We start from the raw sequence: 18,562 nt of genomic DNA on the forward strand, positions 1-18,562 counted from the left end.
AAAAAGTAAAGCTTACCTCTGTGGATGCATTGTTAACACAGTGTTATGTCAATACTTATAAAACATGGAGGACAGGCTCTCAGTACTCAGACAGAAAGGGCTTGGCACTTCAGCTTGATGATCTGTCTTCCTAATAAAAGCTAATCCTGGATTGGCTACTTTGGAAAATCTGAATGTAAAGCTTCAGGGGATTGGCTGAAACACTTCCTGAGCTATTATCTTTGTGCAGCTCTGGCAAGCAGGAGCCATCCTGTGCACAGAGAAGACAGGCTAAACTAGGCCTGTTTCAGCAAAAGAAACTTAAAAAAAGAGCCACACACATACAAACTCCTTGCAGAAAGCAGATTTTCAAGAAGAATAAAGTGAACACTAAGTGCTAGTCTAAATAAAGAATTTCTCAAACCACATCTGTTGCTTCTGCTTGAGGTTTTCTAAACATGGAGGTTTCCCCAGGTCACAAAAGCTGTTTTTGCTACAGAGAAACAGCGATTCTGAATAACACTGTGAAAAGCACACTACATAAAGGAAGGAAAATGTTTTGAAGCATAACACACAGACACAGATACAGTCAGATACACAAACATATAATAAAGGATCAAGGTTAGTGCTGTAGTTCAGCTATTATATAACATCTACACAGCTCAAAAAGCAAATATGATTCTCTCTCCTACACACACAGAGAACACACACACACACACGATTGCCGTGAGCTGTAAGAACCCACATTCTGGATTTTTACCCAACATACGTTGCAGTGCCTAACAAAAGTTGGATTATTAACCAGGATTCTGATTTCCTAATCACTTACAATGTCCCTTTCCTAATTAAATATAAAGGATGCAGAAAATAGCTACGTTTTTCAGTAGTATGCTGCATGCTGTTTTCACAAACTGCCCTTCCCTCATCCCTAAGGCCTTCTAAAGTTGTCAGTTAAACAAAAATCTCGCTTGCCTATTAGTCTGCTGCAGCTGCAGCTTCCTGTCCATTAACCCTATCACATTCGGCTCTTTTTAAGATGCAGGCCTTGTGAAGAGTTGAGTTTCAGTGTGTGGAAAAATACCAGAGCTGCTTTCAGAGCACGGAGGAACAATGGGAGTGCAGTCTGAATTTAGAAACATTTCATGTACAGCCCTCATTTAAACTAGGTCTCTAAAAATGAGAAGCAGTTTTAAAAGGTTGTTTTAAAAGATAATTTATTTACAGTGCGATCCCGAACGTAACTGCTAATAAGTAACCACTGTTGTTTATCAATGGTACAGGTAAGTATACACAGGACACTGTAGCCAAAACTGGATAGCCTGATTTGGGGCCAGTTCTTAAGCACTTCTGTGTGTGTGAAAATGACACACACCTAGGCTTCATTCAGCCAGTATTTCAGTTTTGCTACGATAGGCCTTAAAAGATGTTGTTATGCTGAGGGAAAGGAAATAGTTCTAGATGAAACATTTCAAAGAACAGGTTTTCACACAGGTTCTCCAGTAAATGCTTACATTTATGCTGACCTTTTTCTGTATTCACAGCTAAAACAGTTAAGAAAACAAAAAGCCCCAGCTGCACCTACAAATTACCATGCAAAGAAACGTGTATACGAAAAGAGAAAGACATATTAGCAACCTTGTATATGAACAGACCAAAATAAGGAAGTGTGAGTTTGCTGAAAGCAATTAGAAAAAGAAAATAAAGAGTTCTGAGTATAAACCTGAAATAATATATAGGAAAGCCATGGGAGCAGGGAACCGATAAGCAAAGGTGTGTAGGTACACAAGCAAGCAACAGCATTCTGTGGCCGCAAAATAGAAAGGCTAGCAATCAAATTAAATCTATTTCTTAACTGCCCCAATCTCAACACTCAGTAATGTAATCAAAGTTAAGACCGAGGGATGAACGGACACGGACACACACACACACACACACACACACACACACCCCTTTTGATTGTGGATTTTACTAAGTCACATGTGCATAATCCAAGGCAAAGAAATAATCCTAGGCTCTCTTGCCTCATGCTGTGGCCATGCTTTTCTAAGATAACCATCATCTTTACAGGAAAACTCAGTGCTTATGCCACTAAGAAGATGTATGTCCTTCACCAAGGCTGTTTTTCAGGCTATACCAGCAAAATATGTTTAATACTGATTTGATATACAAAATTCTAGTTTCTGCGAGGCGGAAGCTTTTTGCCTTTCAAAACCTAATCACTGTTTTTCAGGATGGTGAGCAGCAAAACTCAGAACGTACCTTCACAGTTTTTGTCCATTTTCAAAATGCAGCAGGAACTGAACAATATAATAAAGGGGAAATATATATGCCACTTAACCATCTTCAGTGGAAACTAAGATAGGCAATTTCTGAGCAATTTTGCTAACCCAAGCAAAATCCCAAAGTGTTTAAGGGCAGTAAAATGTCCCCCAGTGAAGCCATGTGTATTGTGTCAGAAGGGCACATTATCTGCTTCCCTGTGTCATTCATATATGACATTTTTAAACCACAATTGCCTGAAACAAAAAGGCCCCCAAATGCCAAAAATCTACAGATTTCATTGAATCTTTTTGTTTGTGAAATCTTTTGTGAACATTAAAAAAAATAAATTTAAATGTTTGTGGCTAAAACTTGGGGACATTGTTTACTACTCTGTAGGTGACAATATATTAGAAATAGGTCTACATATGTGCAAATTCAACAATGAGAAGTAAGTGCAAATTCAACAATGAGAAGTAAAGTAAGCCTACAGATTATGTGGGGGTTATGTTCCAGGGATTGTGTCTAAAGTCAAAATTCCATATAGTTAAAACACACTAGGTTCAATGGTGGGTGGGATTGCTAAAGTCATTTTTCCTGGAACCCCACCTCCTTTTTAACCCCCTTTTTGCCAAATTAAATGTGCACAAGTTAAATGTGCGTAAATTGTGAGCTTGCTGTACACCAGTGGGGGTGGAATTTTTAACCCCATTTTTGCAGGAAGAGGGAGCTGTAAATAGCAAATCTACTAGGTTTTCTACTATCTGAGAGCAGAATACTCCTGGAATGCTGTATCCTGTTCTGGGCTCCACAATTTAAGTAGGGTGTCGGTAAGCTGAAACGTGTGGGCGGGAGGGCAACCGATCTAATAAAGGGTCTGGAAACCAGGTCTTATGAGGAACAGTTGACAGAGCTGGGTATTTTTAGCCTGGAAAAGAGGAGACAGGAGATATGAAAGCCATGTAGCTTAGGGGCTGTCACATGGAAGATGGAGCAAGCTTGTTTTCTCCTGCTCTTGAGGTTAGGACTCGAACCAATGGCTTCAAGCTACGAGGAAGATTTCAACTAAACATCAGGAAGAACTTTCTGACAGTAAGATCTGTTTGACAGTAGAAGGGACTCCCTTGGAAGAGTGTAGACTCTCCCTCTTTGGATGTTTTTAAGCAGAGATTGTATGGCCATCTGTCTTGGATGCTTTGGTTGATATCCCTACATTGCATGGGGTTGGACTAGATGACCCTTGGATCCCTTCCAACACTGCAATTTTATGATTCTGTGCATGTTTATATCCAGGAGTCTCAGAGACAGTTTTTATAATTTTAGGATACCCAATGTGGTGCCCTTCAGAGGTTCCTGGACCCCAACTTTCATTAATTTTTTGTATCCAGTGGTTTTATAGATCAAACGATAATCCAATAGGAGTTTATATCAGATAGTTAGAAATGTGGTCATGTTTTAGAACACTACCTTAAGAAAAACAAGACAAGAATCAAGAATGTAAGAAGAGCCTGCTGGATCAGGCCAAAACCCCTCTAGCTCTACCTCACCTCCTCTTCCCAACATGGTCAACTGGTAGGAGTGTTGGGACAGTGAAAATCACTAAAAAGGAGAAAAAAGCACAACCAGCTCCTTCCCACAATCAACATATAACACATACAGCTGTTGTGTTTTCAAATGGCTGCTATACTGGAGAGTACAGGACTGAAGTTTGAAGGTATGGTTATGGTCTGAAGGCATAGGAGGGCACCACCTTGCTAAAGCTAAGCAGGACTGGGTCTGATCAATGCCTGCCTGTGAGGCCTCCAGGGAACTATGTGTATGCTTCCTTGTGTTCCATGTTAGAAGAAAGGAGGGATATAAATGTAAATAATAAATAAATACACTCGCTCTTAGATAGGGAGAGACTGAAAGCACAGCAACGTTCTATCCATGTAATGGGAGAGACTGAACATAGACCTGAGACAACCAACATTGTAATGGACAGTTATAAAGGGTGCTTCCTGGTGGTAGATGGGGGGCGGGGGGGGGGGGAGTCCAAACAGTAAAACGTGCAAACCAAAGGGATCAAATCATTGCAGGTAGAGAAAGGAAAGAATATTCCTTTAGTTCTGCAGTACAAGACAATGCTGCTCATGTAGTATAACACATTTCTCGGAAATACTTAGCTACAGCTTTAGTGTGCAGTTGTGTCAATAATATATGACATTTCAAGAATGGGGGGGGGGGCACGAATCAATAGGCTAATGTCTTTGAAGTCTGATGCTAACATGGAATGCTAAGCCATATACTAGGCATGTGGGGAACCTGTGGCCTTCCAGTTGCTATTGGATTACAAGTCCCATCAGCTTCAGCCAGCAAAGCCAGTGGTCAGGGATGATTGTGTGAGTTGTAGTCCAACAATGCCTGAAGGCAACAGGTTTTCCATCTCTGCCATACACAATAGTTTTGTAAGCCACTTGGTGCATGAGCTGTGTGTTCTGAGTGCTTTGCTCCCCCCCTTTGTATGAATCATAGAATTGTAGAGTTGGAAGGAATACTTAAGGTTGCAGGAATCTCCACACACAATGCCCCATCAAATTTAAAACCATACCAGACCCTGTTTGGTTTTGCAAATGTGCTAGCAGTTTTATTGATGCACCACTAGGAAGTCAACAAACAATGACGGGGGTTTGTTTAGCATCATGTATAAACCTGTACCTAGGGTAGCTTTTGCCCTAAAAACACACACACAATCGCTAACAGCAAATCATGGTTTAAGGCTAGCTGGAGATCAGGGTTTGTTCTGGTGCAACAAAGTACATTTGGGTTCAGACGTCACACTAAGCCCTTGGTGGTTTGTTTACCCACTTGCACAAAGGAAGGGGTGAAACAGAATGTGCCCAAGCTACATGCACAGTGTGGCTTACTAAAACATGGCTTTGGCTTAGCATTTATATGTAATCACCACTTGTAAAACTGCAAGGGTGCTTTTCTAACAATGAGAAATGAGCAACTAATATTTACTTGAATTATTACATCCTGAGGGGGAAAGATTATTATAGGAATGTGGCTATTTTTTTGCACCATTAATTCATTTTATGAACTTTAAACAGATATTTAATTTGTACTTGACTGGACACATGTTCCAAGCACAATTGCCCCCAGCAGACTGCACACCCATATTAACACCAAAATGGCTGCTAGCAGCAGTGTCAGTGCTGTAGACAAAGCTTCCTTTGCCTTGCCCTGTCTAATACAGAGGAGCATTTTGCAAACTGCACATGTAGCTCTTATTCACTCTTGGTGCTTTAAAGTTTTAATGATTCGGAAGCCAAGAAAGAGAGAGAGAGAGAGTCCACTATGGAGGCTGCCCATGTGGCTTTATTTCACTGGCAGCTCTGCTTCAGTGTTATTCATATCAAGAACAACATTCCCAAACAAATACAACTGGTATACAGTTTGATTCTCTGTGGGAAAGACGTCCTGGCTCTGGGAGTGCAATGGCGCTGATGGTGGCTGGGCACATAGCCAAAGTGACACATTCAGTCCCTGGAGGGAGGATTTGGTCACATATCAGCTAGTAATTTAATAGCAGCAATAGCTAGATGAGGCCTCAAGTTCTGCTCTTCTAAAACAACAAAATGCTTTACTGAGCTAAAACAAAGGGCTTTTAAGTGCCAGTAAAAACAAAGACTAATTGGGGAGCCCTCTCAGGTAGTTCATGTTGTTTTGAACTCAGAGGCAAACAGCAGATTTATCTCACTGTGGTAAACATATCCTTTAAGTATTTTAAATTAGGAAAGTGGAAGAAATATTGGAGCTTGATCTTCCCCCATTTGGAATGATCTTGCATGCCAAGTCCCCAAAAGAATGAGAGGCAAAAGTACATTTTATTGGAACAATATATGTTGTTGAAAGCAAGGAAGCTTTCATACTTCAAGCTAAGGCAACTGAAAAACCCCCTGCTGCAATCAGTGAATGAAGTGTCTTATCCTGTAATAAAAGGCCATTAAAATGCATGGCCTACTGCAGGATTAGCCAATTGCTTTTCCTGGGGTGTGGCTATTTGAGAGTGTAGGCTGTAGAAAAACAACAATGAAATGGGAAGGACAGGCAGGAAGGCGGAAATAGAGGGCTAAAGTCAGAGATGTTAATCAGTAGCAGTCTGAAGAACCCAAGTGGTAAAAGATGAAGTGGGGGTTGAAAACCATAAAAACAAAGCCTAGAAAGAAACAGAAGGATGTGGGAGAAGAGTTGTTGTTTTTTCAAGCAACCACAAGCCAGTAGAAAACTCTAGAAACATGGCACTTTCCCTCAATTCTTCTCTTTACAGATTGCCTCAGAGAGAGTGCATTATTACCCATAAGGCAGAAGGGAGGGAGAGTTGCTCCCAGAAAATGCCACACATGGTACTTATGGCCCTACAACACTACAAATAAGAGCTCTCCCTAAAGAGCAGCCAGTGCCTGACACAGACAAAAGAAGATGCTTTTCTGTTCACAAGACATGAAAACAGTAATTGCTGAGACATGTTCAGGCAGAAAGGAAAAAGCTGTGTAGAAGAAAACAGGCAACATGAGCTATATGAAAAGGAAAAATAGATGCATGCAGAAGTAGGCTGCTCAACTATGCATACTACAAAGGAGTCAGAGAGCTGTTGCAGATGGTTCACTGTACCAGATAGGAGACTGGAGCAGCATACATGTTTCTGAAATGGGGGGAGAGAAGAATATGTCCACAAGGTTGATAGACAGAAGACTGTATTTCAAAAGTAACTGGGAAAAGGTGTATGCCTTCACTGGTGGTATTATTGGCCTATCCACATTTCAATGGTCTACATTAGTAAAGTAAAAACAAAAAAAATTCCTTCCAGTAGCACCTTAAAGACCAACTAAGTTAGTTCTTGGTATGAGCTTTCGTGTGCATGCACACTTCTTCAGATACATGCATGCACACGAAAGCTCATACCAAGAACTAACTTAGTTGGTCTTTAAGGTGCTACTGGAAGGAAATTTTTTTTGTTTTGACTATGGCAGACCAACACGGCTACCTATCTGTAATTAGTAAAGTAGTTCAGAATAATTTTTTTAGCATCATGCAAGTAGTAAAAAAAAAAATTTCCCCAAAGAGAAGGTGCCCAGGTACTATATGAAACAAGTGTTTTGCATAACAGAAATTAGAAATAAAACATCAGATACAAAACAGTCCTACCTAGTATTGAAAGCTTACCTTCTGGTTAAAGTTTTCTAAACATATGAATTAACAAGCAAGCAAAGGGTATATGGAGGATGTTGGCAAACCATCCAGGCTAGTGAACTGGGGGGGTAATAATGGGTAAATGGAATAACAATGCCAAATGGCCTTCAGCTATGCAAATCACCTTGAGGAGTAATAATAGCCTTTCTAGCCTATAGCTGCAAGGGTACTGTTAGGTGATATGACAGTGATCAGGATGCATCCTGTTATCTCTCCTTCAGTGTTTCTCAAGCAATTTAGACCAGTGTTTTTCAAAGAGTGGGCCTTGGGCCAAGACTTTCAGATGGGCTTCTGTGCCAAGGCAGTGCCTCCTTATTTGTCTGCCATGCCTTCCAGTCATGCTATAGCCTTCTAGTAGGAGCAATGCCAGCAACAGCATCTTCTTGCATGCTGAGTAAAGGTTGCCTGGAAAAGAGGGGAAGGGAAGTAAGGTCTCCCTCCTCTGAGAGGAAAGGGCAAGAGGTGGTGTTGAAGCAAATTAAAAAATGAAATAATATATTATTAATAACAATAAACAGAGAAAAGAAATGAATGGGAAAAGAGAGGGAAGGCCCAGTGAGAAAGGATAAAAGAAACAAGCAGGGGTTGGGTGGGGGGCAGCAGGGGCTAGGTGGGGGGCAGAAGAGTAGGAATAAGGCACAAGTTGACTGAGAAAGAAGAATGTGGGGGGGGGGATTACAGAATATTTTTGGGGGGCCATTCAGAGCTATGTGGTGCAGGAAAGAGAAAAAATATTTTTAAAAGGCTTCTGCACTTGGAACCTCTGGATTAGAATATTTTGCCTAAAATGTAGGTGCTGACTCACAATACCTCCAGAGCAAATTTTGTACTTGGGTTGAGGAAAGCTAAGCTATGGAACTCCTTGCCACAAGCAAAACATTTTGACAATGAATTTAACAATTCCCAGTTATGAATTATATATTAGTAGAATATGTCAGTAATTGGCAGCTAATTATGCCAAACTCTGCCTCCATGTACCACCATTTTGTGATTGGCTCTGCCCCTTCACCATTTTGTGACTCCCAGTAATTTTCAGCAGTCTCACCCTTGTGGTAAGAAGTTGGAGAATCTCTGACCTCCCTTTCTAAAAAACCTGGGGCTTCCCAACCAAGCATCTATTCTACACCTGTATGTATGGAAATTATTGCTACTGTTCTTTTTCGGAATCTATTAGTGTAGTAATCTCACACTGCTAATAAAAGTAGTGAAGTAGTATGGACAGTATGGTTGCACAGTCATCAGCAGGGATCCATCTTGTAGTAACGAGGTGGGGCTTTTCTACTGTGGTGGCCTCTTAATGGAATCATCTCTCCTCTGAATTATGGCAGGCACTCACACTGATTATATTTATGCACCTGCTGAAATCTCATTTATTCTTCCAAGCCTTTGCTGGCAGTTAATACCAATCTCTTCTTAATCTGTTTGCTTTCGATTACTGTTTTTCCTGTTTTCCCATTTTTAAAAGATTATTGTATAGATGCTAATATTCCAGTTTTTACCTTGTGCTGTACATCACTTTGTGGTTTTTAAATGAAAGGCAATAGAAAAATATTTTAAAATGAATAACACCGTTCCACACCCTGCCCACCATTTTTCTCACCCTCCTCTAACGGTCAGTCAACTTTTTGAGGGGTTTCTATGTCATTCCCAGATGCAGAAATTAAACAATTTAACGTATGGATGTATTTGGGAAGCTGTCCCTTAGGACACTTAAAAACAACAAACTAACCTTGAGTCTGCCAATACTAATTCAAGCTTTCCCTTACTTTTGTAGCCAAATCTGCTCAAACCATGGACAACATACTGCTACTACTATATAGGCAAGTGAGCTCTTGCAACAAAATGTTGCAAGGCTTCTATTGAAGGTCCCAAACTCCCCATTCCACAGCCCTAATTCTTCCTACTCCCCAACAGTCCGTCAGCATGGGGGGGGGGGGAGACTGTGGATGTGGGCACACTACATAAAATTCTTCAATTCCATCTACATAAAATTATTTAATTTCCATTGATATCTATGGGCAGATGTCTCTTTTCTGACCCTAGGAACATGGAAAAACAGCTTCCTCACGTGAACTGGAAAGTGACCTAGCCAGATAGTGTAAAAGCTTTTATAGGAGAAACAAGTGAATGCAAAAGGACCAATGATGATTAATGAAATAAATTTGGGCTGGGAATTAGGTAAAAATTTAGTTTAAAAAGGGTATGGAAGAAATTACAGGACATGAGTAAAAATATCTGGATATATACCTCTACAGCAAACCTCTGTACTTAGCTTGAGGAAAGCTGAACTATGGAACTCCTTGACACAAGCAAAATTTTGTGATGAAGAACTTAGCAATTTCCAAAGATGGAACAGATATCATTAGAAAGTAATGTCAGCAATTGCTACCTGATTATGTCAAATTTTATCTCCATTTTGTGCTCTACCTCTGTACCACCATTTTGAGACAAATGGGCCTTAATAAATTTTAGCCATCTCAAGTGGGCCCTGTGAGTAGAAAGTTTGAGAGAACTTCTGCCTTAAACAGCCATGTTCTACTGTGCCTTATCCTTCCGCTGTAAACATTCAAACCATTGCACTGTTAGCTCTAGTGAAATAGGATTTGCAAGTATATACTTGTTTTTAAACAAAAGCATGTTTCCCATGTTTTTGTATGGGTTCTGAATACTTCTTGTCTTCCATTAGCACAAACTCCTTCATCTGCATTTTAATAACATTGGGTTGCAGTGTCTGACGCAATTGCCTACAGACAGCTATATGGTTGCCTTGAATTATACAGCAGACTATTTAAAAGAAAGCTAGACTCCACCCATAGAATCTCATGTTTCAAATAGATAAATGGCTGGGTTAGAGGTTTTGCATTTCTGGAATTGTTCCCAGTCAAACTATTAACCCTGCCTTAAAAGACTGATATTTTGATCTAGAGCTCAGCAAACCAGCTGCCTGAAACACTTGAGTAAGATGAACCAGTTTTCTAGCATGCAGAAAAGCTGGAGGTCATATCTGTGCATTGTTTTTTGCCTATTTGAACAAAATAATTTTTTTCATTTTTGTGGCTTTGGATATTCTAGCAAAGACTGCATATTCCTCATCTTCCTACAGACAACTTGAAAAACAGCAAGTAAACTCACATTGCTTGCAACAGGATCTTGACATGGTGTGAAAGCCTTTCTGATTAAACTTGTTAACTCTCAAGTGTTCTAACAAAGCTGATGCCATCAGTACAGGACTGCTCTGGTTCTATCTTGGCTTGTGATCCAGTGTACTAATGGCAAGTTGTAACGTGCATGAATTGACTATATTTACTTGATAAAATTTATACACTGCTTGATTGTAAAAAAACTCAAAGCAGTTTACAAAAGATAAAACAGTAAAATCAAGAAAGATTCACAACCATACTTTAAAACATTCAAAAGTTAAAATACTAAAACAGATTAAAATTATCCCAACTTTCTAAGCATCTGGGGAGGTCCGTCTAAACATAAATGTTTTTAGCAGGTGTCAAAAATAGTATAGTACAGTGAAGGCTGCCTACTTGATCTCAATAGACAGGGAGTTCCAAAGTTCAGGAGCTGCTACACTAAATTATAAAGTTCTTACAAATGCAAAACAGGTATTATGTGGCACCTGTAAAGGTAAAGGGAATCCTGACCATTAGGTCCAGTCGTGAATGACTCTGGGGTTGCGCGCTCATCTCTCTCTCTATAGGCGGAGGGAGCCAGCATTTGTCCGCAGACAGCTTCCGGGTCATGTGGCCAGCATGACTAAGCCGCTTCTGGCGAACCAGAGCAGTGCACGGAAACGCCGTTTACCTTCCCGCTGGAGCGGTACCTATTTATCTACTTGCACTTTGATGTGCTTTCGAACTGCTAGGTTGGCAGGAGCAGGGACTGAACAATGGGAGCTCACCCCATCGCTGGGATTCGAACCGCCGACCTTCTGATCCTAGGCTCTGTGGTTTAACCCACAGCGCCACCCGCGTCCCCTGTGGCACCTGTAGGTAGTGCCAATTCCGCTGATGAAAGTGGTTGAGTGAACACATGTAAGGTAAGGCGATCCCATAAATAAACATGTCCCAAGTTGTTAAGGGCTTTATATACTAATAGTAACACCTTGAACTTGGCCTAGGAGCAAATTGGCAGCCAGTGCAGATCTCTGAGCACAGGTGTTATATTCTAACAAAAGTCTCACTCCTGCAGCAATCATGTTGCAATGTACTGCACAGTACTAACAGCAGCTACTGTGGCAAGCACTGAGAAAGTCCAGGAATTACCACAGCTGTTGAACCAGCCAGTCAGTAAAAGGCACTTCTAGCCACTGAGGCTACATGGTGAAGTCTTCTCACTTCTTGTACCATGTCAACTTCACTTGGGAGGTAGCTTGTTTAAAAACACTCCACATCAAAATCATTATTTTCATGAGTAGGCAGACAGACACCTTCAGATAGGCAACCTTCCCCCATATGAAACCTCTTGTACTAAAGAGTATAATGGCCTCTTGCACCAAGGCAGTATTAAAGCAGTTAGTTGCAAAAATTCTGGGGAATACTGGCCCAGTGATGCCTGTGTATGGGGGTGTGGGGAGATTAAAAGGGCAATGCTAATACTCAAAACTGGCACAGTTCCTTTTTTCATGTGCTGCGTGATGTGCAGTAATATACTATTTTAGAAATTCATATTGTTCTGGAGGACAAGCATGCAGCAGAGGCTTAGTTACATTTGGAAAGAATTTCCTTACTGATCACCTTTCAGCTTTTCTGGACCATCAGCATTTTGTTCTTTGAATTATTATTTATAAAAAATATTTATATACCACTGTATCAAAAATATATTCCAGCAGTTTATATAAAAACATAAAACTACAGAGTAAAATCATTTTAAAAAATTAAAAAGTTAAAAGCAAAAATAAATTAAAAACAACAAAATTCCCAGGGAATCCTCATGGTCTATCACCGTACTTCAGGCAAGATGAGGCAGCTAAGCATTCCTTATCAGCTAAATGCTGAGCCAAAACAACTACTTTCCCAGCGTCTGTTCTCCAATTAAAATATGCAGCTGGCATAGCTCAGTTGGTAGATCATGAGACTCTTAATCTCAGGGTCATGGGATCAAACCCTACGTTGGGAAAAATATTATTGCATTGCAAGGGTTGGACTAGATGGCCCTTGTGGTCCCTTCCAACGCTACAATTCTATTTGGCTTTTAAGGCCGCATGAAAGTAAAACAGATAATAAAGATATGCTACATGCCTGCATGTTGCAATTAACACTCCTGAGCCAACTGACTTTAAAACTATTCAAAACATAAACACTCTAGAATTAGAATATACTGCAGAGCTCAAATACAACAGCTTTACTCATCAACATCTTTCTAGTTTTATTAAATGTTATCCATATTACTATACTAACAAAATAGAACTTCCTGAGACAAACACAAAAACTAAACCAAACCAAGGCTGGCATGAGATGTTACAAACACAAGAAAAAATAATAAAGCAGGTTATCTGGATGCTTGTGATAAGATACAGACAGGTAAGTGGAGGGTATAATCATAAGAAATGGGAGAACAAGAGGTGTGGCACACATGACTTACAAGATATACAGAAACATAAATCTATAACTGAAACTATCAGAGGCACAAGGAGTACCAAAAATAAAAGGCTCTATATTACATTATGAAATATTTTCAACCAAGTAGACGTTACTTATCCTAAATTTATTGAGAGACTTGTGGAAAAGGCCAGTGTAAATTTCCCTTTATATATATTCAATAAAATCCCACCAAAAGATGTTACCCTTGATTTTTTCTTTCAAAAAGTGAGTGTACAAGGGACGTTTTTCATGTAATGCAATTTTTCATATATCATTCCACCTTAATGTGGTGTTAATTTCAGACAAAGAAGAAAATACTTTTAAAGGAAACAATAAGATATGATTTAGCCATGGTGAAGTCTGTACTATTAAATGCATTCAAGGTCAGAAGGAATGTTTATTCCTAACTTAGCCAAAGACCATAGACTCTCTTAAGGTAAAGGTAAAGGTATCCCTGCCCGTATGGGCCAGTCTTGACAGACTCTAGGGTTGTGCGCTCATCTCACTCTAGAGGCCGGGAGCCAGCGCTGTCCACAGACACTTCCTGGTCACGTGGCCAGCATGACGAAGCTGCTCCGGCGAACCGGCACCAGAGCAGCACATGGAAACGCCGTTTACCTTCCCGCTATTAAGCGGTCCCTATTTATCTACTTGCACCCGGGGGTGCTTTCGAACTGCTAGGTTGGCAGGCGCTGGGACCGAGCAACGGGAGCGCACCCCGCCGCGGGGATTCGAACCGCCGACCATGCGATCGGCAAGTCCTAGGCGCTGAGGTTTTACCCACAGCGCCACCCGCGTCCCAATATAGACTCTCTTATTGGGACTCAAAAGGCTACTAGCATGCCTTAATTTCCAAAGGCCTCGGAACAAAGAGAGGTGGGGTTAAAGAGGATAAAGGCAGAGTACTGCATGCAATTGTGGGATGATGTCCGCTTCATAAGCGTTTTGATATTTAGTATTTTTTAAAGGATGAGTAGGCAACACTGGAGACAATAGGTGTAATGCTACTACACTGCTCATGACCAATTATATGGGTGCCAAAGTCAAACATAACATTTATGACCCATGTCTTAGAGAACAGGTTATGGTAAGAGTAAAGTGGCAAGATAGAGAAGTGATTGCAAGTCAAGTAAGGGTTGTCAAACCTTTCTGCCTCTCACTGCTTTCCCCTCACAACCCATTCCTTCCAGCCACATTACTCCTGCTTGGCATCAAGATCAGAAATAAATCCAACTACTGGGGGGGGGGGACAATTTGGGTGAGAAATTGTGGGGCAGAAGAATTCACCCTAATCAGCATTCCAAGACACTGGTTTGCAGACATTCTGTGTAGTGCAGTTCTAGGCACACATACTTGCACCAGGCAAGTGCTAACTAATGGGTGTTGCTACTGAAGTCTACAAGTACATGACAACTGCTGCTGGCAAGAAGCTCCTGCTGCCACTGCCATAACCCAAAATGCCAGTTAACTCTACTGGAAGGAAGAAATTTAGAACCAATTGACCCACATAACAAACTGCTTGCTATTTTTCTCTTGTTTTAATAATAATAAAAAATACATTTCAGCTTGAGTCATGTTCCTGGTTTTGTTCTTTGTGAACACATATACTTCTTGTGGCTGTGGGGATGCCCTCAGTTACATAATTTGTATAATGTTATTAGCTGTCCTGATGTGAAATGCAAAAAGGCAATTGCTTGTTCATGAGATTAGTTCTCTAGAAACAGATAAAGGGGTGGGATGCAGATATGATGATGGAAAACACTGGTGGTGATTACTACCCAACAATGAAAATGTGTATGACGACAAATTTTCTTTATAGTTAAACTATGAAAATAACAAAACAAAAAACAAAAAAAACACTAAGCTGAGAATTGCCAGACCAAATTAGCCACTTAAGCTTCAAAGAAAGGAAAAATCCATCTGCTTAAACTTCAAATGTGTGGCATTGGTTAACGTACGCTTCTAGTTGTCTGCTAGTCTATAAGTAGTAATAATTTCTTCCAAGTGAAAACCTTGCTAGGCCCCCTGCTGTCACCCTGCAACACTATGTATATACAGGCTGGATGGCTTACTAGAATATTTATGGGTTGCTATACTTCAGTATTTGTCTGTCTGAGCAAATGAACCTCTACACAAGAAAGATGCCTAGCAACAGTAATTCATTCAGCTCAAGTGTCTTCTTCTCTTTTATCCCAAATTCCCATTCCCTAAGTTTGTGTTGGCCCTAGTTATGGGTACCCAATGTTGCAGATTAGGCTGCAATCCTAGCCATGTCTACTCAAAAGTAAAAAGGTAAAGGGACCCCTGACCGTTCGGTCCAGTTGCGGACAACTCTGGGGTTGTGGCGCTCATCTCACTTTACTGGCAGAGGGAACCAGCATGACTTTGGAGAACCAAAGCAGCGCATGGAAACGCTGTTTACCTTCCCACCGGAGTGGTACCTATTTATCTACTTGCATTTTTATGTGCTTTTGAACTGCTAGGTTGGCAGGAGCAGGGACCAAGCAACAGGAGCTCACCCCATTGCAGGGACAGGTTAGGATTGCATCTTTTGGCTATTATCTATCTTGTGAAGTTTGTCAAACATCTCAGCCCTGAATACATTTATCTGGAAGTAAGTTGGCTGCACTTACTGTAGCTTCCTTTTTCTGCTTCGTCCAGGTAGTGGAGGCATAGGCAAACTCGGCCCTCCAGATGTTTTGGGACTATAACTCCCATGATCCCTAGTTAACAGGACCAGTGGTCAGGGATGATGGGAACTGTAGTCCCAAAAACATCTGGAGGGCCGAGTTTGCCTATGCCTGAGGTAGCGTAACCACTGTTCCTTTAACTTTGAACTTACAAACTATGCTTCCAATGGTGTCTCTAGGAACATTCAGTGCCTTCACTATCTTTTTGTATCCTGCTCCTTGTTTGTGAAGGGCAATTACTGGTATCTCTTCTCTTACCTTCCTGGACCATTCTCTTGACTTAGTCATATTTCTAACATGCAGCCAAATTTGACACTCGTGAAATACCTGAGCTGGCTAGGGGTTTGCTGTGTTCCACCTCAAGCACACCTGGTGCAACTAATGAAGCCCTTGATTAGTTGCATCAAGTGTGCTTGAGACAACACCTGCTGTATTTGTGCTGCTGTGAAGGATTCTATTCAGGGGGTGAAATAATAGTGAGACTCGAGAAGCCAGTATAAGTGACATTTTCAGCTGATTTTGAGGAAATCACTTTAAGTATACATTGTCTTGAGCTATTTCAATTGCTTTTGTTTGATTTGCTCATTGCAAGCAGATGAAAGTCTGTAAAATTTGATAATAAAGTGGATTTGCAATGGGGGTTGAATAATTTCGATTGTAACTGTAAATCAAGTATTTGCTTCCAATAAAGTATACTTAGGACAGAAATTAAAAATGCTGTTCATCCAAGTTGGGTTGAGAACCCGCAAATTCACTCTTACATATAATATTTTTTTGTGATAGGGCCTTTTGGAGTTACTCTATGTATTGCTTAAATTTAAATTAAATTCTAGCTGTAGTCTTAAATCATTTCCAAGTACGTACAGCCTGCTATAGCCAACTACATCATACTCTGAGTAGATCCACTGAAATCAATGGACTTAAGATAGTCATGACTGACCTTTAAGTCCATTCCATATACGACTTAATCAAATATTACCCAGATGCTTGTGCCATAAACAACTGTTAAATGGTTGCTCTGCTTGTGTCATCTTCTACCTTAATGTACTCCATACTCCAAGTTACCTAGTGTATCACCTACTTAACTAAAAAAAAATAGGAACAAGAGAGTGACTTGGAGGAGAGGAGTAATGCAGGGTATTAATAACTGCTTCTGCTTTCTACTCTTGCGTTAATAGAAATATAGCACCCTCTTGTGTTGCCTTGTGTTGACTCTAGAGTCATGAAAAAGTTTCATTAAAAAAGAGCAGGGGCTGTACTTTTAAACATCTCTGAAGTATGAGTCTGAAGCAAGAGTTGCATAGCCACACAAAATGTAAAGATACTTAAATGTGTACAGTTAAACAAATAAGTTATTGGCAACGCATGCATGCATGCACATGCACACACACAGGTCCTCCTGCAATTATTAAGAAGATTCCCATGGTGGAGAGTGTACCCCTACTGAATCATAATACAGAGAAATACCATATTCCAAGGTGCATGGGAAAAATGAAATTATTTTAGACCTTTTTCAAGTAACCAGCTCCATGAATGCACCTACTGCAATTCAGCCTTGGTGTGACACTCCTCCAAGTTTCAATTCAGTTAAGATTATGTACCCATCCACATGTAATGGTCTGGTCCTGGCTTGGCCCCCGAGCCAAAAAACCTCCCAGGGATGTTACATTCCCAGGACAAGGGCTGGCAAACTCTGGAGGTCCAGGTCTTAAGAATGAGTCAAGGTCAAGCAGTCCACAGTGAGGCAGCCCAGAAGTGGGCATGGTCCAACAGCAGAATCATGAAACAAAGCCCAGGTCAAACACAGCAGAGTACTGTAGTCCAAGAGCAAGGTATTAGTAGGCAACAGAGAGGGAAGAAACCAGAAACTGGGTTGCACACAGCTGAGAACCAATATTGTTTTACAACTAACAGTCTTCAAATGGAGCATGATGTAGTTTATAGTCATCCAGACCCCGTCCAGACCTAGCTTCAACTTGTTAGCCCAACTTTCAAGGTTCCTTGCTTCTGAGAGCCCTTATTCTCAAGGAACCTGGTTCTTCTAGGCCTTGAGGCACACACTCTTTATCAATACCCATTAGTATTACACTCTTGAGTATGTTAACATACAACTATATAAAATATCTATTACAGACAAACAGAATGATTTTGAATTTGTAAGCCTTATAAAGGTAAAGGGACCCCTGACCATTAGGTCCAGTCGTGGCCGACTCTGGGGTTGCGGCGCTCATCTCGCTTTAATGGCTGAGGGAGCCGGCGTACAGCTTCCGGGTCATGTGGCCATCATGACTAAGCCGCTTCTGGCTAACCAGAGCAGCGCACGGAAACGCCGTTTACCTTCCCACCGGAGTGGTACCTATTTATCTACTTGCACTTTGATGTGCTTTCGAACTGTTAGGTGGGCAGGAGCTGGGACCGCGCAACGGGAGCTCACTCCATCACAGGGAATCGAACCGTTGGCCTTCTGATTGGCAAGTCCTAGGCGCTGTGGTTTAACCCACAGCGCCACCCGCGTAAGCCTTATAGTTAATTTAAATGAAGAACTCAACTGAATAGGAAGCAGGATATTTAGAAAATGAAATGGAAGCAGTTTCTTCAGTAAGTTCAGCCATAGAAGTTCTTAACACCTGTATTCAATTACAAGAGATCAAAAACATCTAAGAGGTGTCTTCTTTAGCAACTGATGCTTTTTTGTGATGTGAGGTGCACTGGTGATCTTACCAAGATGGTCTGCAGTACGAAGAGGCCAGAATAACCTCATGAAAAACCTGTCCCCTTTCCATCGCATGTTGGGGGGGGGGGGAAGTC

General features: G+C 40.9%; 1 protein-coding gene across 3 annotated transcripts in view; it reads right to left on the minus strand.

Annotated features, from left to right (window-relative positions):
• ZMYND8 (zinc finger MYND-type containing 8) overlaps nt 1–18,562 on the minus strand; it is an 81,602-nt gene that overhangs the window by 58,418 nt on the left and 4,622 nt on the right. Inside the window, exon 1 of one of the 3 annotated variants that reach the window (XM_028735107.2) lies at nt 17–824. The exons of the other annotated variants lie outside the window; for them this stretch is intronic. Within the exon in view, the coding sequence (XP_028590940.2) occupies nt 17–30 (14 nt within the window). The 5' untranslated portion in view covers nt 31–824. Of the gene's footprint in view, nt 1–16; nt 825–18,562 lie in introns of those variants that run through there. 3 annotated transcript variants of the gene reach the window in all.

This window comes from Podarcis muralis, chromosome 5 (assembly GCF_964188315.1).
Source record: "Podarcis muralis chromosome 5, rPodMur119.hap1.1, whole genome shotgun sequence".
Classification (NCBI taxonomy): domain Eukaryota; kingdom Metazoa; phylum Chordata; class Lepidosauria; order Squamata; family Lacertidae; genus Podarcis; species Podarcis muralis.